This window comes from Aythya ferina (assembly GCF_964211825.1).
Source record: "Aythya ferina genome assembly, chromosome: 6".
NCBI lineage: Eukaryota > Metazoa > Chordata > Aves > Anseriformes > Anatidae > Aythya > Aythya ferina.
In genome coordinates, this window is record NC_140303.1 from 30,667,858 (window position 1) to 30,690,967 (window position 23,110).

At 41.9% G+C, this 23,110-nt stretch overlaps 1 protein-coding gene across 5 annotated transcripts in view; it reads right to left on the minus strand.

Annotated features, from left to right (window-relative positions):
- Positions 1-9,854: 9,854 nt before the first annotated feature.
- THSD7B (thrombospondin type 1 domain containing 7B) overlaps positions 9,855-23,110 on the minus strand; it is a 316,607-nt gene continuing 303,351 nt past the window's right edge. For 4 of the 5 annotated variants that reach the window (XM_084524236.1, XM_084524235.1, XM_084524238.1 and 1 more), the window contains 7 exons: positions 18,921-19,080; positions 18,414-18,587; positions 18,235-18,330; positions 17,078-17,175; positions 15,264-15,456; positions 12,330-12,417; positions 9,855-11,060 (listed from right to left, as the gene is read on the minus strand). In XM_084524236.1, coding sequence (XP_084380362.1) covers positions 10,979-11,060; positions 12,330-12,417; positions 15,264-15,456; positions 17,078-17,175; positions 18,235-18,330; positions 18,414-18,587; positions 18,921-19,080 — 891 coding nt within the window. In that variant the 3' untranslated portion in view covers positions 9,855-10,978. The remainder of the gene's footprint in view (positions 11,061-12,329; positions 12,418-15,263; positions 15,457-17,077; positions 17,176-18,234; positions 18,331-18,413; positions 18,588-18,920; positions 19,081-23,110) is intronic. The other variant, XM_084524237.1, reaches the window with a different exon arrangement.

Here is a 23,110-nt window from a genome sequence, read left to right on the forward strand (position 1 = left end):
CATGTCCTGTTTTACACCATGTTTGAGCACCTTTAAGATAAAACAAATAGCAAAAAGGCTCAAGCATTCAGCATCTCTTGCCTGATGGCTCCCCATCACCACCCAGCTTGCTTGTCCTGCTGGAGGTGGTGACAGTCTCCTCTGCTGCTACTCAAACACGTAATTTGGTGGTGCTCGTTCTTACCATACAATGACACTTCCTGCCCAGAATTAATGAGCAGCTGTATGAAATAACATTGCTAACCAGGACCTGCGTTTCCATCCTGCAGTACTTTCTGCAAACAAATTTTACATGTTTGAGATCGAAATTCTTGTGTAATTGCCAGCGCCAATCTTCCTGAGACTGCGAAGCAAGGCTTGCTAACACGCTGCCCGTGTGCTGGAGACCACTGCATGCTTTACACTGCTCTTCTCTCTGCTAATTGACCTAATACCGCACGGAGCGGTGAGTTTATTTGCATCCCCTGAAGGACCGCAGCACTGAGCAGTGTGCTTTTTTGCATGCCAATGTATGGCTCTTCCCGACAGCTTGGCTCACAACTGGTTCCCCCAAAAAACAACTGTGCTGCACAGATGTGGATCATTAGTGCCTGAACCAGAACTAACTTCTCAGAAAATTGTACTTATTGCAGGACAAATTGAGTCTGCTATGGTAGAAGCCAGAATAATTGCTCAGGGGACCACAGGGCTTATCCAGCAGTTAATTCATTATTTGTACCTGCTCGGAGCCAGGATAGAAACAGCAGGCAAGGCGGCAGCAAACAAGGTACAAACTCCAGTGTCTCAGGATCAATTTGTTCAGATAAAGGCTTATTGCCATCACGGCAAGGTTGCAAAACACCTCTACAAGCACTTACCGGTGGGGAAAATAAGAGACGGGAGCTGTTTCACCACAGTCCTTTAGTTTTGTGATGAGATATGCGAGCTCTCTTTTCCTATAGCCATGACTTGAGCGCAATGAATGCTGTGTTTGGGGCTGTGCTGTGCCTTCGTGGGCACCCCAAAGTCAGGGCCTGGAAGGGGAACACAGCTTTACTCAATTTGTACTTCTTTAATACTAAAGTACTTTTTAAATACTAAAAATATCCTATTTGGGTGAATAGTCTTACACTCATGTTGTCTTAATACTCATGTTTGCTTACCAGATCTACTACTGCTTAATAATTTTGTAGAACTTCCCTACCCAATGCAAGTATGGGAGAGTGGTTTCTTTGTTTTGTTTTGTTTTTATTTCAGGAGGGAGAATAAGTTAGTTAACATAATCTTGGGTAGATTTATGGTATTTGTTCTGCACCTTTACACAGCCATTTTTACCAAAGCAAGTGATAATTAATCTGATTGTCCCCTGTGTATTTATAAGCATAGTGCAGAGGCAGTCATTTTTCTATCCTCTGAAAATAAATACCTCCCATGTGGAAAAGCAGTTACCATAAAGAGAGAGCGTTTGACTCAATCAGGGCACCCGCATTGCACTCTATTAGCACAGCTACTTTTCCATCAGCGACAAATGCAATACGGACTCACGAAGCTCACTGGTCAGAGAAACACCTGCAGCAGGAGAACAACAAACCCAACCCGCACCACCACTGCCGCTATTCCCCCAGGCAGGTGGCCCAGGCAGGCCACCCCCACACTGCACCATGGTCGGCCATTTTGTGACTTGTGTTGTCGCTGGGCCTGTGCCTGTGCTCTGCTGGGGTTGAAGCTCAGCATGGGGACAGGAGAGCAGCAGTGCGCCACCACAGAGCAGAACCACCATGACGTTTCCCAGATTTTGGGAGGCCCCAGGCCAGCCCCGCTCCAGCTGCTGTGAGCCAGCGCTGGCTTCCAGCTGGGAAGCAAAGTGCACTCCCCATGCAGGCAGGATGTGCTCCCCCTAAAGAGGTTTCCCATCTAGGTCCATTTGTGAAACTGGCCATTTGATGAAGTAATTCAGAGGCCAGGCCGTGTTCCCACAGCTGGGCAGCACCAACATTTTGGGAAATGGAGCTGCCAGGCGCCCCTGCATCTTCATTCAAGCACCTATTTAATATGCATCACGTTATGGGGAGATGTTTTTATGTTGGGAAAAACACAAGTGCTCTCACGAAATGACTCAAGGGCAATAAAACATAAATTGTCTTTAAACCTGTATAAAGGATGCTGAAGTCACAAACAAGGCATAAAAAATATGGAGTTGGAAAGCACTTTTTCCTTATTAGGTTTATCAAGGAAAAGCTAGCCTGGCAAGCTTGTTCTATCAAGCAAATGGATGTGGTAAAAAAAGGAAATGAAAATTCTGATCCATATTCATTGTCTTGGTGTCAGCAAGGGAGAAAAAAGCTCCACTTTACATTTTGCTTCGCTTTCGAAAGCTGATCTGAAGTTTCACAGACAAAGTAATCAAAGCTGATAAAGAAGCAAAAGAAAATCAAAGATAATTAATAGAAACAAAGCAAACAGCAGAAGAGGCCAGACAAAGTGTCTAATATTAACAAAATACAAAACACAGGACGTGCTTGACTGCACAGAGCAGCGGCTGAGGGCACTGACAGAATTGTAATGGGGAGATTTCTTTCCCAAAGACCCTTGCACCGGCTCGCCTATCACTGTTAGAATGTCAGCCCCTTGGTCCTGAGCAGCAGTGGGGTTTATCCTCAGACCTGGGAGCCGAGCCTTGCCTTGCCTCGCCTCGCCTCGCCTCTCTCTTCTTTCTAGTTTTGGTTACATTTTAATGCAGTCCTGCCAGGATTACCAGAAAGCCACACCACAACTGCGTCACTCCAGTGGAAGAGAGACAGATGATTTGTCTTGTGAAAGGGAGACTTGAATCCGGCCAAGCCCTGGGCTGCTTCTTGGGTTCACGCAAATGCATGAGCCTGACGGCTCTCTGGGTTTTAGAGTTGTATCTTCCTGGCTGTCATGGTGATGGAAATAAGGTGATGAGCAGTAAAAGCACTAACATTATATGGAAAAATCCTCAAAATGTTCATTATTTGGGAGAGTCAGCCCTAATGATTTGTGAGAGGGGTTGCCAATTCAGCAAGTCTTATGATTTCTATAGAAAGCAAATCACAGCCATGTGAAGTGGGCGCTGTAAATGGGATCCAGCAGGCTTATCTTAGCAGCCATTCATTTCTAAACAGCATTCTGCCAGTACATCAAAAATACTGCACAACTTTGCAAAATGGAAGGATATAGGGTGGGTTTTTCTGGTCGCAAGTGACCTGCGTTGCATGAACAGGAGTGACAAAGGACTGGGAATTTGATCCCATCATCCTTTCTACAGCCTGCTGAGTGCAATGAACAGATCTGTACTCCTTTCCCTTGCATCTGCCTTCAGTCCCATGGGCTTATCAGCACAGATTTTTTTGGACAAAGCTTGATGAGATTGTGAAATGATGCCAGCACCTATTCCTGTAGAAAACACAGAATTACTGAAGAGCAGTTTATGTAAATATACTCTCTTTCCTCAGAAGAGGACAGCAGTTTTAATGACAAACTGAGTGAAATCTCATTTGGCATGAGGCAAACAAAATAGTAAATATTTCGTTAGTGCTCTGTAGTGACAGAGACTGCATTTAAAAATAATTGCTGTGGATCTGCCATATTATACAAAGAAATAGAGTGACAACGCAACTGTGATGTGACACATCTGCATTATAGCTTTTCATCTCAATCCAGATTTTAATAGCCTCTGTCAGCTGATTGCATTAGGTGTATGAGTGTAACATTTTCCACCATTCACCACTGGAGAAGAACTTGCAGCCCTGTGGTGCCACTGAGCAATGAGGAACCTCCCCAAATGTCATTGTTTCTGCCCCAAAGAGTGGGAGTTGGTCATGGGGTAGAGCTTATGCAGATACCTGTCTCTGATGCTCCTCTGCTGAGTCCATTGCAATAGAAACCAGATCTAGAACTGGGGCTGAAATATAAAACCATGTTTTCTCCACTCCCAGACTGCCAGACTCTGCAAGATGAAGTGTTTTGCCCAATTCAGAAGTGGTGGTTAGAGAAAACCACATAGCTGTAAGTTTCTCTGGCCTGACCCGTCTCTGCTGTGACTTTGTCTTGCAGTCCCTCACTGTGTCTGTCACGGGAGAGATGGCTCAGACACACTGCCTGGGTTTCAGCAAATGTGTTTCTTACACCTCTTAAAACAAGCTGTTCAGCTACAGCAGCTGAAACACAAGTAGTCGCTGATGCTTTGGCTGTGCTGCAACTCCCACAGTCCCACTTAGCGTGCGTGGAAGAAACAACACTCTCACAGTGAAATCTCTCCTGCAAAGTCCTCCTCCAGCTCACTTACCTGAGGACAAGATGTCAGCTGCCACTGTGAATCTCATGCATTGTTTTTTCTCAAAGCGCAAAAGATGATAAACTAGATTTAAATCTCTGTTGTTTCTCAGAATTGAAACTGTCCTATACTTCTGTCTTCAGGTGGACCCTAACTACTCAAACTAAATAAATTTGCATACACTTGCTCTACCCAATGTATGTAAGCCAAGAAGCTTAACCCTTCTGCTGCAGAGCAGCTGCAAACCACATTTCTTGTGGCACACTTGGTGTAAGTAAATCACTTACTTTCCCAAATTACATGGTTTTGTATCAGTGAATTCATATTTGCAAAGGACACAAAGTTGGAAAACTAAGGAAGCAACAAGCTTAAAACTGATGTGATCATCTCCATGTAACATCAACAGGCATCATGTATTGACTCTGGATCAGATACATTCCTCCATCTTCAGGAAGGGTTTGGCCTGATGCTACAACAGTGTCAGAGGAGTGACACTACCTGCATGTCACTGCCTGCTCACTGCGAGTTTCAGAAGGGAGTTCCCAAAGGCTTGTTGTGATGGAGAGGAAATGTCGCATTGTTCCCTGGTCTAATCCTGCTGCTGCACAGTTGTGTGATTACAGGGCAGAGGCAGCAGCCTGGAAGCAGGAGCTCTGGGCTGCGCCCACACCTGACACTTCTGCAGAAAAGCCACTTGAAGCCTGGTCACATGGGCTGGAAGCCAGATTGCCTCAAAAATTATAACTGCCATCTTCCTCAGCTGCAAAATTAATGCTGGGTGCTCCACTTCATCCGTGGACTGTTGAAAGATTCTTCACTGTTATTATGTTTGAAGAGTTTTTTCCAAATGTCATATTGGCATGTAACAACCACAATATTCATAACATGCAGGTGAACTTTCATAAAGCAGAGGAGGAAATTAACATTCTTCCTTATCAGAGGAAATTGAGTCTGATTTTTCATTCCATCAAAACATCTCTTCGCCGACAGGATAAATCCCATAAATTGCTTTAACCCGTGTATCTGTCTAGAGTCCATTCTATACGCTATTGTAACAAACCATGTAATCAAAGCAAATGAACATAATTACCAGCAAGTGCAAATATGGGGTTTCTGGATTCTTTTCTGAGACATTTCGTGTGTGACCAATGAAAGTTGTTTACATTTTAAAGTAAGGACAAACTGTATCAGATTGGAAGATACAAGGGTATGTACTAAAAATCCATGCAGAAAGCATCCTGTACCTACAATTACCATTCTAACAATTCACTCAGGGCGATTCTTTTCTCCCCAGGTGTAAATATAACCACATCACCAAACATAGCCAAACGCTACACCATTTCAAGGGATGGTGGAGTCCTGTGCCCTTACACTTCACAGTGAGGAGCTTCTTTCATTTATTTCTACCAGGAAGGACCAAGAAGTGACTGCATATGACTCCTATGACTCCATTTATTTAATAGTAGTTCAGGTAAATTCCTCCTCATTAAGGCCAATGAGCAGACATCAGGACATCCTGTGCTTGCTTCCCCTTTTTCCATCGCTGATGCAAACACCAGCAGCTGCTGGTGTTTGTGGTGACACCAGTGCAGGGCGGGTTGCACTTGCGTTTCTAGTTCTAGATAAAAATATGTTAAAGAAGTAATGAAGGCCGTCTCTTTTAAGGCAGCCCCACAGCTACACAACTTCTAGGCTGGTGGCAACCCTTAGGCATGTCACATCCCACTGTTGCAGCTCTGCCAATGCCTGGGGAAGTGGCCACCTCCACCCATGGAGCAGATCCACAATGACCACCTGAGGTTTCTTCAGCTCTCACATCTGAGAGAAGCAGGAGGCACGACCCATTGTAATCACAGGTCATATCACATCGCAACAGCTCAGCAAAGTGGCCGGTGGCACAAGTCATGTCAGCAGTTAAATGACAGGAACTGAGTTTCTGCCAGGTCGTGGCGCCAGGAGCCAAATAACGCATGCATACTGATGGCACATAATGGCATGCACACAGATACATCTTCATAAAGATAATATAAATTAAGCTTCTGTCCAGGACAGGAACATGTCACAGCCATAAGGTGTGGAAGTCAATTCATTTACATCACATTTTAAATTAGACACATTTTAAAACTGTCCCAAGGCACACTAATACATCAGGTGTCCTGAGCCATTTTCTGTGTTACTACTTCCCAATAGAAAATAAGCCCTGAAATTGTATTTAAACTACATCTCTTCTTCCATTCATAAGTGCAGATTAGGTTGTGTGTTTAGGAAAAAGAAAAACAAAAAACAAGTCTTTCAAGAAACCAGCTATGCCATGTTAGCAGCAAATGATCTGATCTCTAATGACAACTTCATGCTTATGAGGACTAATCCAAAAGGGAAACTCTCAATGGATTTATTTTTTTTTTTTTCAAAAAAGATGTTCTCTTCATTTCCTTAGGAAACTGGCCATGAATGTAAGTGCATGTAAACAGAGAATGCTATGCAATTAGGCTGTTCTTAGAGACATATGAATACAAGCACAAATTAATTTACAAGTCTTTATCTGAAGTTGCTTATAGGAATTTTTACACTACTCTGCTTCCAGAGCAAAGAAAACCACAGCCTTTGCTCTTGACTGTGGCATCCAAAGCTAAAATGCTTGGTGATGCTTCTTGTGTGGCTGCTGGAAGGGAGAGGAGCAGAGCTGGGATCCAGCCCTGCTGACAGGAATGTCAGGCTCTGTGGAGGAATGGTTAAGTGAAATAGGACATGTTGATGTTGGGCAGTTAGGAGGCAATGGGCTAGTGAAGTACCGTACTCAACTCACATGAGTCTGGCACGTACGCAGCTGGCTGAGAGCCAATCAGGATCAAGGACACGATGCCCTTGAGCGATTGGGAAAGTCCCTAAGGCGGGAGGTGGCTAAAAGAAGGAGGAACAAACTGAAAAGAGCGGGAAATGTTAGCCAATGCTGAGCTTAGTTTTTGCAATATGTATGAGTTGATTATGTTCGAACTAGATAAAAGGCGACTGAGCTATCCATTAAAGTTGAAGTTCACTGTTCACTCATATTGAGCGTCTGTGTCTTCCTTCTGTCGACAACAAGGCTCCCCATGCCTTCAGGATATTTCTGCATACAAAAGCCCAGATGTTCAAAGTGTTTAGCTGCAAGGGTAACTGTAGGTGTGGTACCTGTGCATGCAAATATCCCACCTATGAGCATAACTGAAATTATGCAGGAATTATTCAGGTGTGCAGCACTTCAATACTTCTTGGTAATTTGTCTTCTGGAGCCTTACTTTGCTGCTATTTTGTTGTACTGCTGTGTGATACAGGAGTGGAGGAGAGACAATCCCACACAAGACAGATTTCAAAGGCTTTGAAAAAAGTTGCATGCTTTACAGCAGTAATAAACACCTGGGAGCCTTGAAACAAAATACGACAACATGAATACTCCTTCATTATTTTGTCATTAACTTCTAGGACAGATTGTCAGGGTATTTGGCAAACTCCTGACCCTCCACTGCTCTTACAGTCACCGAAATACATGTATCTTACTGGGACGACCTAGCTGAGGGCACAGGAGTTACCTCCCCACACTGGACCAAGACCTCTCTCCTGTCTTTGGCTGTGGTCAGCACCAGCTCCTTCAGCGTAAAGTTTAAAACCTCAAATACATAGGATGTGGGAGTAATACTTCTTCCACATCATGGCTCATTTTGGATTCTGAAAGGAATTGACTCACCTTGCTTTCACAGACAGCTGGGCATCCCTCTCAGCACCTTTATCCAGGGCTCTTACAAACAACAGTCATCTTGGTATCTGTCAAAATAACCAATTCCTTTTTCTGAATTACGCTGCATTCTCAGCCTCATTGATCCTGCAGGGCCATGAGTTCCGCAGTTCAATTTCACGGCTTAAATCAATCCCAAATTCTCAAACACATGCAATTACATCGTGACATTTGCATCACCGTGCTGCCTGAGCCGGACCACGAGCAGACGCGGGGCTTGTGCATGCACGGCAGACAGTGCGAGGCCGGCAGCAGCCTTCTCATGGCAGCTTAACAAGCTTTCCCCTCCACTTTCTCTATCTACAAAGCCAAACAGGCAGGTTTGTTCCCTGAAGGGCTTTGCTGAACTTCCACAGCTCTGCAGAAGACGTTGCACGAGCACCCTGCCCAGCCAGCACCAGCATAAAGCATTGCCTCCTGAAGCCCCCTGGGGCTGTGCTCAGAAGGTGCTGCAGCACGGGCTGCGTGAAGGCCACCGAACTGCTGCACAAACTCAGAGCCATGTAGTCGGTGTAAACATGCACATGGAGCTCCTCCTCTCTGCCAGGCAGCTTACTGTTCAGCTGACATCCCCTGCACTGGGCATTACTGTGGCACAGAAAGTTGTTCAGGTGAAATGCTGGGAAACCAAAATTACAATTTATCTGTATCTTCCATTTGGAAGGATAACATTTTGGACTCTATCACTCCAGTGGATACTGCTCACTCGGGATTAAAAACAGCACGTATTACTGCACACCAGTGCTTCTGCAAGTAAAGCAATGCTTTCAGTTCTTGGGCTTGCTTGCCCAGGGAAAGAAGAAAGCTTCTTGGTCTGGACTGTAATTTACACTGATATTAAGGGCAATGGCCACAGGTTGCAGCTGCCATGGGTTTCTTATTATTACACCAACTTTCCCTCTCCACTATATTTTTGAGCAGCTTGCTTAATTGAGTTTATTCCATCACGATTCACAGGATACCATTCTTCTCACATCATAACCCACGGATAAAATATATTAAGGTCTGGTGGTATTCTTCCTAATAGCATGGGGTTGTCATTCCTTTTGTAACTCTTACTTCACATATGTAACTCAAAGGTTCGGTATAGGGCAGTGTTTAAAAAGATTTAGGCCCCCAATGTTATTGAGAAACATTGGATCTTACTGTTTGTACCATGAACAGTTACATCTCTGTGGTAGAAAGCAGGGCCAGCCAAACATCTTCAACAGGAAACTGGGTTCTCAGCAGCTGAGACAATTTTCCTTCTCAATTTCATCAAGATTTTTTCTGTGGGAAGAGGAAAGCATGTTCCTGACCTTGCTTTGCAGACACAGCACCACCACGGCTTGATGCTGCGGGATAAATGCTGGGCAGGTGACATCCTGCCTGACCTGGGGAGGTAAAGCTATCTACAACAGCACTGTGTGTTCATAGAAACCATCCTATTAAAATTATGAACTTGAATAGCAACAAAACGCCACAGGCACTGCCTTCTGCCCTAGTTAAGCTCTTCTCTTGTGATGAACCACTGTGAAGTAGCTGCACATTGACAAGGGCCGTGTAGGTGCCAGGCTGGTAATAATTCTTTTTTCCCCTTCTAATTATTCAAATAAGAAGTAACATAGAGCTAAAAATAAGACCAAGCATTCTCCAGATCTGCAATTACTCTCTCAACTTGTACTTGTCTACAGTATTTCTTCAGCTAATCACTACAGCGCAAAACATGCCAGAATTGTTTGAAATCAGAATTCAATCCCAGACACAGTAAAAGACTAATAATGAATGTTGTTTACACACATTTAATTCAACATACCAGAAGCAATATTCTCACTCCCTTTAGCATTTTATTTGCTTATAAATACAAGTCAATACCACAAGATGGCACTTTCTTACTTGCAACACGTACTATTATAAACACATACCCTCTCCAAATGTTCCCAGATGTTTACAACATTTAACTTTTCAGTGGTTTTGAAACATTTAAAAAAGCAAGACCTTCTACAAACTGTTTTTGTGTTTGATGTATATTAAATGAGGTCAGGTAATTAAATTCAAAAAAAGAATTTATAAATATTTCAGATAAGAAAATTTAAATACAAAAGCAGAGTTTGTATTAATTAAACTGAATAACACTTTAAACTGGCCATAATGTATCTACATGGTTTTATTTAATTTAAAATACTTTTTAAACAATCAAATCCTCTAGCCATTCATCAAAACACCTATCTACTCAACCTTTTAAAAAATATTTTCAGTTAAGAAACCACCTAGGCTTTTTCTTAGCAATCCTTATTCTGTCCTGTAGGTGGAAATGAAGTGAAATCATATTCCAGACTAGAAAACAGGATAAGAAGGAAGAAACTTTAAAAAACCAGATAACTTCAGATACTCCAACTCATTATTCTTTGTGTTTCTCAAAATACATGATCCAGTTTTAAAGTCTTAGAACGAAATGTAAACACTATAAAACTCATTGTTGAAATATGTGAAGAATAAAGAACCCTGCACTAATATAGTGCATAATGATGCTGTGTCAAACTTGTCATTTACAGTAAATGTCACATTTTCCTCTGGATTGTCATGCCTTTTTGTTGCTGCTTTTTTTTTTTTTTTTTTTTTTTTCAATGCTAATTTCTTTTGATGTCAGTAGACTTTATTATTATTATTTTTTTATATTCCCATTGCTCAACAGGAAGAGATGCATTTTCCAGTGTCTTCAAAAAAGCTGCACAAGATCCTTCAAAAAAGTTGCACAAGATCCAAGACTTTGATTCCTTTTTTTTTTTTTTTTTTAATAACGAGGTGACAAAATCTCAAGCTTGCGGTATTTCTGTTCTGCCCAGTATATTACACATAAGGAGATTCCTCAAAAAACTGAGAAGTCTGAGAGTTACAAAAAAGAAAGCAGTTAAGGCAGTCAATGTCTACATTTGGATTTCTTTTTCATGTTACATGTCAATGTCTCCGTCATAGGCTAAGGTTAGAGGCTTCTGTTGTGGAGGAGTGCTTTGATGCTGCTTGCTTTTTTTGCTGTAAGAAAAATAAAAATATTTCAGGAGGCGAAAAATGCAAATGGTAATAGAGTGTGAAGCTCAAACACAGCAACAACAAAAAGAAACTTCAACAAAAAATTATCTTCCCGCACTGCCTATTTTCCTTGGCACCCTATTGAAACAACTGTAATTATTATTGAGAAATACACCTCCTCATTAGCCTTCAAGTGATGGAGAACTATGCAATGCTATTTTAAAATCCCCAGTATGCTCCGCTGTATTATCTCAGAAACGGCAGCTATATAGCTCAAAAATAGGAAGCTACAACTCCAAGGCATCATCCAAACACTGTTACTTAAGCTTTTAGTTGAAGAGAGAATGAGGGAAAGGATGAGACAGCGGGAGAGAATAAAGTGGTTTTGGATGAAATAGAGTAATGTTGCTGTTAGGACATGGTTGAGACTCTCCCTCACAATAAAACCCTCCATCAGAGACGCCCTGGTGCAGACCAGGGCTTCAGCACACCCAGTACCCTATTTCTAGCAGTGACTGGTAAACGGCAGCTTTAGACATTTGGCATGTCTCCTCCTGAGGTGTTTAGTGCCAAAAGCTATTTAGGGATTACCTGAGCTGGGGTGTACATCCAGAAAACCAGAATTAATGCCAAGAGACCCACCCTTCCATGAACTGTTATGCCCTTATGTTATTTCAATTCATTTATCTTTCTGGCACACATAGCCGCTGATAGCAGTAAGCTCACAATGTAATAATGCACTCTACGAAAAATGAAATCTTTTGTTTATTTTAAGCAGTCACTTCATCAGATGTCTCCTACTTCTTATATTGCAGGATATAAAAATTCCCTAGCCCCCTTTTCTACTCCATTCCTGATTTCATAGATGTCTATTGTATTCCCACGTCAAACACCATTTCCAGCTGAATGACCCTATTCTGTTTGGTGCTTCCTTGAATGGGAGCTGGCTCCTAGATCTAATCAGTCTTCTTGCCCTTTTTCAGTTTTATTAAAGAATACAACAAAAAGCCCTTTCTAATCCCAGCAGAAGTCTGAATATATGGGTTTGTTGATAACCAAAATTAACTCTTTCCCTGCTTAGCCACCAAACATCTTCATGGTCAAGTCAGTTGGAATTTGCAATTTGGAGAGCTTTAAATTACTCTGAGATAGGAGCCAAATGAAGGCAGGTCCCTCATCCAACTTCCATTCTTCCTTAACACCTTGAGGATTAAATCTCTGCATTGCTATTTAAATAAAAGAGAACAAGCACAGCACAAAACACGTACTTACCACATCAGGAAGGATGTAAAAATCAGGAAAGCTATGATGAGGAACCCGCTAGCTGATACTCCATACACCCACATCTTCAGTTTGCCATCTGTTGGAAGATTGGGAAGAAGGAAAGGGAAAAAAAAAAAAAAAAAAAAAAGAATAAAAATCTTTATTCTAAAATACACAAATTCTCAAGATGATAAATAAAGAGAAAACACACAGCAAAATTAATAGCATCATTGATGGGAAACACAGTAAGGACTGGTTGGGAATAATCCATTAAAAATATGCTTTCCATAGAAGAAAAACATTATTGTAAAAATCAATCTTTTTAAAGACATAATCTTAACTGTGGTAAGGACTTTAGGTTTTCCTCACTGAAAACTGAAGAGGAACTCCTTGTGTCAGTTTTCCAAAGCAGCCTTGTTTCACAGCCTGCCCTCTGGCTGAGCTCCTGCAGCCCTGTGCAGACAACCCGTGTGCACGGCACAGCACCACAGCCACCACAGGCAGGCTCCTGCCCACGGAGAGCAGGGCTGGAGGGAGATAATTGTGATGGACTCACTCATGAACCTCCTTGGCTGCTCTAGCAAAGAGCAGCTGAGTGTCAAGCTGACCCAGAAATCAATGCAGGGACACCTAGGGTGTTCAGCCTAAAGAAATGATGTCTGAGAAAGGATGTGGCTTTTCTCTGTAAGTACTTGGAGGTCACGTGGGGTAAACATCAGCAAGCCCAAGCTGAAAAGTGCTTGGAAGGCAAGTGAGAATTTAACTATGAAATTTGTTGCTGTCTCAACTAGAAATGGCCAAGAAACATTCGACAGTCCTGTGAAGGGATTGTCACAGCAAGAACAAGGCATCCCACCAGGTCTGCTATGATGCTCTCATATGCTCTCCATCCCCAACATAAAGGCATTAGACCATGTCAGCCGACAATTTAAACAATGCTATTTAAATTGCCTCTCAACTTGAAAAGTTTCTGTTCTGAACTCTGGCCTCCCAGAGTGTGGTGAAGAAAGGAAAAACACTGCCTGATTTGAAATCAGTTCTGTGCTCTCCTGCAGAGCATTTAAAAGAACAAAAATATCAGCCTCATTAAATCATTATAAAATTTGTGTTCCAAACTGTAACCAGGAAGGAAAATCACAAATTAACTAGAGAAAGGCACATAAAATTTTACTAACAGGTACAAGTCCGTAGATAGGCACAGACGCCAAGGACTATAGCACCAAAGGGTGGTAAATGCCATCCACAGAGGGAGCATTCACCATAGACTTGCTACCAAGAATGTATCTGGTAGATAACAGTGGTCTGCTAGCACTAATTACTGCAAACCCCAGACCTGTTTTAGGAAAGCAATTACATATTTTGTCAAGAAGCAAGACAAGGGGGAACAACTTGAAGATGCCAGCCTTGAGATGGGGTCTGAAGAGCACATACAGACCAAAGAGGCACCTACAGGATGCTGTGGGGTTGGTGATATACTTAGCACACATGTAGCATATTTACTCCTTTGCCATGTGTTGTTTCTATAACATTTATACCCCTAAATTAAATAACACCATGTTCTGCTGCAGTTCCTTAGCCCCTGTTTGTACCTTTTAGTTCCTGTGGGAGAACAGGCTCACAGATGGTGTGCTGAGGTCAAGCCCACCAGAAGCTTTCAGGGCTGCCGCCTTGAACGCTGATTTAAGGAAGGGAAGATGGCAGCATCCACCTACACCCCTCTCCCTTTTTCTAACCCCATAAAGGTAACGGGTGAAGACATGATACCTAAGTAAGACTGCCTATGGAGGGCCATGGATGCTGACAAAATGGCAATTAACCCCAAACCTGTGACTCAAACTGTTGGTGAACTGTGTGGGCTTCTGGATGATGAATCCAATCGAAAACCAGCCAACTTTAAAGGCTCTGGACCAAGCTCTATTAGCTCTGAGACTGTCAACGCAAAGGTTAACTACTGTATGCAAATCAAATATGTAAATGTAACATTCAAAGTGTGAACACATATATCAGACAGAATTATGGCTCCCTGAACCCTGCAACAGAACCTTCCGTTACATATTTTCTAAACTCCCCTGTTCGTTACAAACTAATAGGAAACAAATGCCATGTCAGACAGCAGAATGCAGGGAAGGCGGCACTGACAGTATTTCTGAACAGGTGGACAACTAATGCATTTCAGTAAAACTTGACACGCCTGATACTTTTGTTTCCCATTGTAAAGTTTCATTTGCTTTTCAGAAATTGATTTTGAATAAATTAATTTTCCAAAATAACAGTCAAAATGGTGAGCAGCTATTATAGCTACAGCACAAGTCCTGCGTACCGGTCGGGTATGGTACATCCAGTTTGCCAGTTCCAGCTGGGAAGCACTTTATGCCAACCAAGCCAAAGATCCACTTAGGACTCCCTGCGTGGGCACTGCAGCTTGCCTGCTTCTGGCTTATTTTGTTTTCTTAATGTCTTCACTTCAACATTTAAACCTTCAAACTTTACACTTCCTATCCTGTTTTTTTGTTTGTTTGTTTTTTTGTTTTTTCATACACTTTTGAAATACAGCAAGAAATAACCAATGTTTTCTTTAATGAAATCTTAAGTACTTTCTGCTCAGAATCTTCTAAAGTGCTCCTGATGCCTTTCCTGGTCCAAACACATTACTTACAGAAATATCATCAGATAAGTGTTCTAAGCATCCCCCCAAATCACATACAAGTATATACTTTTGCAAAATATTATTGCTTCGTTCTCTTTGCTATCTCTCAACATAAGAGATTGTGATTACTCAGTGTAGTCACAAAGGAACAGGAGATGACATGCAAGGTAGAAATTGTGAGGCTGCTCCACCGCTCCCAGACACAATCTCTGATGTTATGAGCTACAAAGCTTGTATCTTTCTTCTACAGAAATGTAGTAAAGAAAATTTATTCCATTCATATTTAAGTTTTTCACCTGGATTAAAAGGTTGAATAGACCATCCTTTGAAAATGTCATGCATTTTTGAGTTGACAGGTTTATTTTTTCCAGCAATGGTCTTAACATCAGCTTTCTTATCTTCTAAACCTGGTACCTTCATGCAGTAATCCAGGAAACCATTTGATCTCATTATTTCTGTATATCCTCGCTCACAACCGCAGACTCCTCTCTAGGTGATAAAAGGGAATTCGATATTAAAATGAATAGTATCCTCCTGAAGAACAGCACAAATTGCAGGTAAACTGTGAAGAAACTACAAGGTACATCCAGCACTTGTAATTAGCAAGTTAACTGCCATCACACCAAACAAGCTATGAGCTGGTGCTTGCAAACCCATTTCAGCTCAAAAAGCCAAACTACATTGGCAATTGGTTGAAAGAGAGTCAATAATTACAGTATGGAAATATTTTCATCAGAACAGACTTAATAATAGGTGTCTGTGACTCGATCCAACTCCTCTTATCAATAAAAAGTTAGCACTGACCCTGCTGGGCATACGAAAAGATTAACAAAGCAACAATCCCATTTCAGCCCCAAACCCCCCGTTCCAAGGTATTTCCACCGACACTGGGCTCTCTCTGATGAAACATTGCCTCTTTGGACTAAGCATCTGCTGCCCTGGACCAGTGCAGGCAGTTTCTTCAAAAGGTTTCTTAGAATGTGGTGGTTCACTACACAGATACTCCATTTTCTGGATGTCTACTTTAATACATTTAAAAAAAAAAAAATATGTATTTTTAGATTGCTTACTTTTCTAAACATCTTATTATTACAATGCCTATCTGAAGGTCTGTCATGCTCTGTACTACCCAAACAGATATGGGATTTACAGTATCTGTGATAAGAATTTAACACTTGATGTCAGTTTTTATCCCACACCATCCCTAATTGTTGTCAGACACGATCCTGAGCTTTTTTGAGCAAAAGGTGAAGGAACTCTCAAGAATTTAAATAGCTAATGAATGCACGTCTGCCCATCGTGTGTATGGCTCTGTAGGCTCTCACAACAACCCTTATAGCTCTATACAATTGCCCATGAGCTTGTTTCCAATGGTAATTCCTCCCACAAGATACTCAGCTGAAGCTGAGAGCTGTGGAGGCTGTATTTAAAATAGAAACATCTACACCCCAGCTGCACCTGGCTACTTCAAGGGTTCTGGGTTTTGTGCTCTGCCACAGTGCTGACACAGAGAACAAGGAGAAGGCATTTTTGGAAGCTCTCACTGGAGTTCAGTACTACAAGAAGGGATGTTTTAACCTCTGGGCTCACATCTGCTCAGAGGCAAAGAGGAGATGCTGCCTCAAAGATGCAGCAGATGTTGCTGATGCTGAACATTTCAGCAAGTGGGCTCCATTCCAGACTCTGCTTAAATGGTTAGTATGGAGGTGGTGGGATCAGGCTGCTACAGCTTCCTTGCACTCTTGGGGGCCTCCTGTGTCCTTGGAGGAGCAGGAGAGCAAATATGCTTTTATTTTCTCTCTTACATAAGCTTTAAACAGTCCATTTGCTATTTGACAGTAAAATAGCATTCAATAAAAATTAAACCAAGAGGTTCCAAACCCTCCCCACAAAACAAAACCAAAATTACAACACTAATATACACCATCACTCATCTGTGCAGGTTTATGAAGCTTTTCTCTTTAATTGAAATTCCTACAACTTCCTCGAGGTGGTACCATGGGCACACTGAACTATTTCCTAGGTCCTGGCATGCATTTAAGATCCAGAAGATAACTGAATAGATTTTGCGGTGTTAATTCATCAGCCACGTTCTGCAGCAACCACGCACCTGGGTGCAGTAGGAGAAGGGTTTTCTGCACGCTGGGCTGCAATGACGAACTTCAGCAGGCTTGGTCTGAAGAGCACACCCTCCTGGAAAAGAAGTTACTTTCCAAAAAAAGAGTGCTTTCAAGGGTATGTTGTACAATGGTTTTGACTTGGATCACCATAGAGTAAGAAGCGCATGCTTGCTTATTTTATATGGTTAAATAGTACTCTATTGAGCTCATTAGCATAATATCTGTAGGCATCACATTAATTAATTTGCCTTAACAAGGCAGGGAATTATTATCATACCCATCTTGTTAATGGAGAACAGAGACATTCAGATTTAAGCAATTTGCCCCAGGCCACATAGGAAGTTGGGGACAGAATCAGGAATTAGATGCAGATCTTCTGTGTCCTCATTAACGTCTTATCTACATAAAAAGATATAATACACTTAACGCCTTAGCCCATCCTCACTTGGGGAACTCTGCCTCATAGCAATAAAAAAAAGTGTTAATGAGTTCTTAACTACTTGGCAACCTTTGCACATAAAACTTTTGTATATTATCTTAACTAGTCCTTATAAATAGAGCTAGATAAGAACATCTGCATTTTCTTTCCTGCTCTCTCTACTCATTCATCCTCTGCATACTGAGAGAGATCCTGCGGATGTGCGAGCCCTTTGCCTTTGTCAATCTCTCGTGGAGCATCAAAGTGCTGACCATGGATTTCACTTTTCATCCTGTGCAGGCAGAATTTGTAGGTCACAGCACCAGCAGGAATCTCACAGTCTGAGTGATCTGAGATTCCTGTCTATTGAATAGAAGGAGAGTTACAGAAGCTGGGCTCTCTACCATCGCATGTGATTTTCTCTTTCTCTCCCCTGTTGCTGGAAAGTTGCACTAACAGCTGTACAAGGCTGCCTAGGCAGATGAGTTACTGTATGTGCATTTGTCTCTTCCTGTGGACAACACAACTATCTGGGTAACTCATGCAATGACATGCGTGATGGTGACCTGACAGCAGGGCTGGTGAGTTGCCACCTGTCTTTCCCACACATAAACCTGAACTGAAATTCTAGAGGAATCAGGAAGGAAGGCTGACTGAGTAACTGATACAGAAGAACAACTTGTATGAAGACTTTCCTTTCATGATTGTGCATGGCAATTTGGGGCATACCTGTGACATTTATTCCGTCCGAGCGCTGGCACCACACTGTGCGTACATTGTCTCGCCAAAGGCTGGTTTTCCACAGGTAATCATAACACTTCCCTCCTGCAACGTCAATACCAGTTAGTCTTCACATTGCAACAGAATCAGAATAAACTCTCGAATGAGAGAAACTCTGGCAAGGCTACCTGAGCAAGGCCGTGTCTCCACCACTTGTCCGGAGCAGCTCTCCGGGCTCTCAGGGGACTGACCTACAAATGCCCGGGATCGAGCCTGCCGACCTGTTGTCTCGAAGCTCCTGCCCTCGATGCACGTGAGCTCACAGGAGCTCCACTCCGACCACTCGGTCAGGTGGCAGTCACCTGCACACAGGAAGAATAAATCACAGGTTTCCCAAAGGAACCAGACTTAAAGGATTAAGGACAAGCTGCGTACAACAGCTTTAACAGGGAAATAACCTCAGTTTATCACCCAATGGTATGCATTATTCAGATTTTCTGCTTCGCGGGGAATCTCATTTTCTCCAAAAAGAAAGCCTTTTTCAGGTGATCTAGAAACAGCAGACTGAGCATTTACGTGATTTGCTGAAGTACGAGTTCTGACTGCGGCAGCTGCCAGTACTCAGCTATGCAACCCTCTCCGTCTCAGAAAGCTATTGCAGACAGCAGCGTCCTGTGACTTTCAAAAGTCTTTACCTGGGCAAGGCACGGAGCACGGTAACTGCAGCACAGTTTCTTTCAAAGGCAGCTCGGCACATAATGCATTTTCCACTGGTTTGGCTGTAGCAGAAACAGATGCGTCATGCACTACACAGGTGAGGTTGCGCACTTGCAATCCATCTCCGCACTGCCCACCCTAGGAAATGACAGAGGGGAACAGAGACATGCATTGCTGGTGTTAGCAGATGGCAGAAGAAATACACTTGATTCTACCTGTAAATAAAGACTTCAAAGATATAAATCCAGTTTCTGGACTGCAATAGTATCCCCAGTTACGGGAAGACAGGTGGAGATCTCCTTTGTAAGAAACTCTGCAGAAACTCAGAGGCAGAGAGACACATGGAAAAATGTGTATAACCAGAGAGGAGAGAAGAGCACACAAGTCCTTTTCTTTCCATGTCTGGGAAGTCCAGGAAGAAAGGAGTCACCAAGCAGATGGGGCAGAGCTCAGGCAGGCCCTTTTCCTGCTGCAACAGCGAAAAATAGCAAATGTGAAGAGCACAGCTTCAGGAGAGCTGGTCCCTTCCCACGTGACAAAGCCTTGAATCTCCTAGGGGAAGAGGTGGGTACCATAAAAGATTCAAAAGGAGTGTTTTGGCTTCTCTAAAGCAGCCAAGGGCAGAGCCTGCCCATAAGCAATGGACATTTCCCTTCACCTCCTTTGACGACAGAGCCCAGTATGAGCAATTAAATGCTTTAAACTCTGCAACAGCACAAATCCTTCAATGTCTTCAATTAGGCTTCGAGGATTAATGTGCACTAGGATGTTTGTGTAACTTCTTAATTGTACAGGGAGTTTCCAGTTCTGAGGTGGAGACATCGCCAGCCTTACTGAAATGTCATCTGAAGCCAGCCCCAGCTTGTTAGCACTGAATCTGGTTTGAACAAGCGTTAGGTGGCTCCATCCAAGCCACTCCACACTCTTCGGTCTGGTTCTGAAACACTCAGTAAAACACCAAACCACCTGCTGAAGTGGTTCCTCTACCAGAAAATCCATGTTGTTTGGTTAACCCAGTGATGAAGATGCTGTGAGAAATGATGCCCCGAGGCTATTTCTAGAGGGTGGAATTGTTTCATTTTCTTCTGAAAAACAGAGCTGTGTTGATGTTTGAAGCACATACATTAAACCTGTGCGATACTTTATGAATATGCATCTTAAGCCTTATGGAAATAGCACTTTACAAAATTCAGTAAATAAAGCTCAGGAAAAAGGATGAAACATTGCTTTTATACAACCAAGGGAAACACTACTTTGAATCACTTGGCAGTAGGTTCTTTTAAAGTAATGGACTTCATCTGCAGAACAGAATGGCTCCTACCAAGTCCATTTATTCGGCAGTATGTTTGATAGCAAGAATCTCAAGAATGGCTCTCCTGTAAACACCTGGCACCATTTTCATTTTCTCCATACCTTTTCTGTTGCTGGCGCATGGTGATACAGAAATAGAAGCGTAACTAGTTGGGTTTAGAGCAGTTGCTAATCAAAAGCATCTTAGAGAAATATTAGTGTAGATTTACCATATGCAGCCAGAATTCAAGTTTTTAACACCATGTTTCATTTTAGTCAGTATGCAACTTACTGTTCTAAATTACTGTTTCACCCCTGAAACCTCTATAGCGGCCTGAGATTAATGGTGTGTGAATAACTCATGCGGCTGTCAATTGGGTTAGAGTTCTCAGAAATTGCTGGTGGAAACAGAATACAATGTGGAGAAAATTCCCTGGGGAAATGGGCACTAATCAAACTGCAGTCCATTCGCAGCTCAATGAAGTGGCTTAAGGAATGGCTGAGGATTATTGAAAAGGACAAAAAAAATGTGAAGATACTTGTTCTTTTACAAACAGTACATAAATATATAAGTATTTAGATAGATATAAATGCATGAATAGTTATGTAAATACAGACACAAATATAAAAAATAGATTAAAAGAATACATTTTTGGTAATCTCCATTATAAAAGTTAGCATGCCTCAAAGCAACATTCTTCATCCTTCTATCATGAAATATTGGCAATATATTCATATTTCCAATATTTAGAATAAATAAATAAATATAAATAATGGACTCTCAAACAAATCCAAAAATAAACATTAGCTTTTTAACAGTGTTTTCCACTTTCTTGCTTTCATTCAAGAAAGACCTGAAATGCATTTTTACAATGAATTGAATGCATTTAAAAGATACTATGTCATCCTGTCATTTACAGAGGAAAATGACACAGGGCTTTCTTGATATATTTGGCAAGGTCATAAGCAATGCAGGAGCAATGCATTAACTTTCTTATCATCCTAAAAATTATTCATGTCCCCAAAATTATACATTTGAAGACCTAATTAATAGGTGTGGAATCAGTGGAAATTTGCTGCAGAAATGGCACAATGAGGATTCGGTGAGTAGCTGCTAATCAGAGGAGCATTGCCAAGGAGATGATCAAATATTCAAAACACTGGGGATCAAATCTGTATTGTAAGTGCTCTTCCTTGGGAGGTGTGATGATCTGAGGTTTGCACAGATTTAGCCTCTGCTTTTCGAGTCACAAGCTCCTTGCAGGAAATATGCAGGGACTTGACTTCCAGAGGGTCCAGGTCCATTTGAATTCCAGAGGTCCAGGGATTTGACTTCCATGGTTTCATGGTCTGTTTAGCTGCACAAATTTCTATTTTGACCCTTTGGATGATTCAGAAAAGCCCCTGGGTTCCCTAAATACAGTCTGGAGGTAGGGTCCCTCCAGAAGCAGCTGCACAGAGCCTCTACGTCTCAGTCCTTCACCCCAGGAAGGGTTCTTAGTCTTCTTATGAATGTTAGGCAGATAGTCCTTGATAATGTCTAGCTGCTTGGCTTATATCCTGTTAATGGAAAAATTGTGAACTCTGTCATTCACTGCTAATTTTTACTTTCTTATTTTTTATTTTATTTTTTTCACTAATCAGTGTAAAACACTTCAACTCCAATGAAAAAATGATTAATGTAAACCAACCCTTTAAGATTAGGTGTTTTGACCATTTTCCAGGTTTTGCACCCCTTTGAATGCAGCAGAAATGCCCAGGTCTGCTGGAGGGGTGCCTGTGACATGTGCCTGTGACATGTGCCTGGAGAGCAGTGTGCTGATTTACATACTGTGAAAACCAGCAGTACTTAGCAGGCTCTGCTCCTAAACATTCACACACCTTTAATTATTCACTTGAAGTCAATTTAACAGTCCTTCTACAATTAAGAAATGCAGTCTCAGTTATCTCATAATACAAGGAAGAAATGTTTTAGCTTTATAATTAATTGTCCTGTTTATATTACCCCAGGAAGACTTTTTCACAATATGCATTTTGGTCTTACCGTATGATGTATTTACCGTCTTCAACAAAGCATTCTTGAAAATGTGACTTCTAAAAGCTTTCTCTAGAAAGTACACTTAAGCTTCTTTTCCAGAAAAGTACAGGAATAAATCACCTTGTATTTATGAACTACATTTAATTCCAAAGAACCTCATTAAAGAGAGCTGAACGTGGAAAAAAAGGTCTCCTCTCCAAAACAAAGCAAAGGGGTGAGAAACTACAACACAGTAATTTAAGAAGAGAAGCGGACTCTATCTCACTGCAAGCACAGGATGATATCTCGCTTAGCGAAGGCCATGATTACTTGCTTTGAGCTGAAATTTAGCTGGGTTCTGAATGTGCACATTTTTAATTTCCATGATGTGTTATTTTTCTGGAATATGCTAGGGCATTAATTCAGCTTCCCTACTAATTCTTTTATCAGCTATGTTAGCTCCTATCCTTGAAAGTCTTGTCCCTAATGTTTAGCAGAATTTGCTTACCTTTGCTGGGCAAAATATCAGCTGAGGATGTTATACATAAATAAATACTGCGTGCAGCATACACAAAAAACATATTCACATCCTTACTTAGCTGGAATGAGTTGTTGTTTAGCACAGGAACCAAGAAGAAAGGTGACCCTAATATATATTTCCTGTTCTGTGATCTTGGGCTGTCCAAAGGCTGTAAACACTCCACATTTCATTTACAAAATGCTGGGGAAATTCCAGGTATCTATTCTGCTGCCTGCAGCATTTGCTACAGGTCCATCGACTGCACCCAGACATCGAGCAGACATAGAGGGCAGATCAGAAAACACAAGGGATGTGTCTTCACTTCCATTACTGGCTTCAAT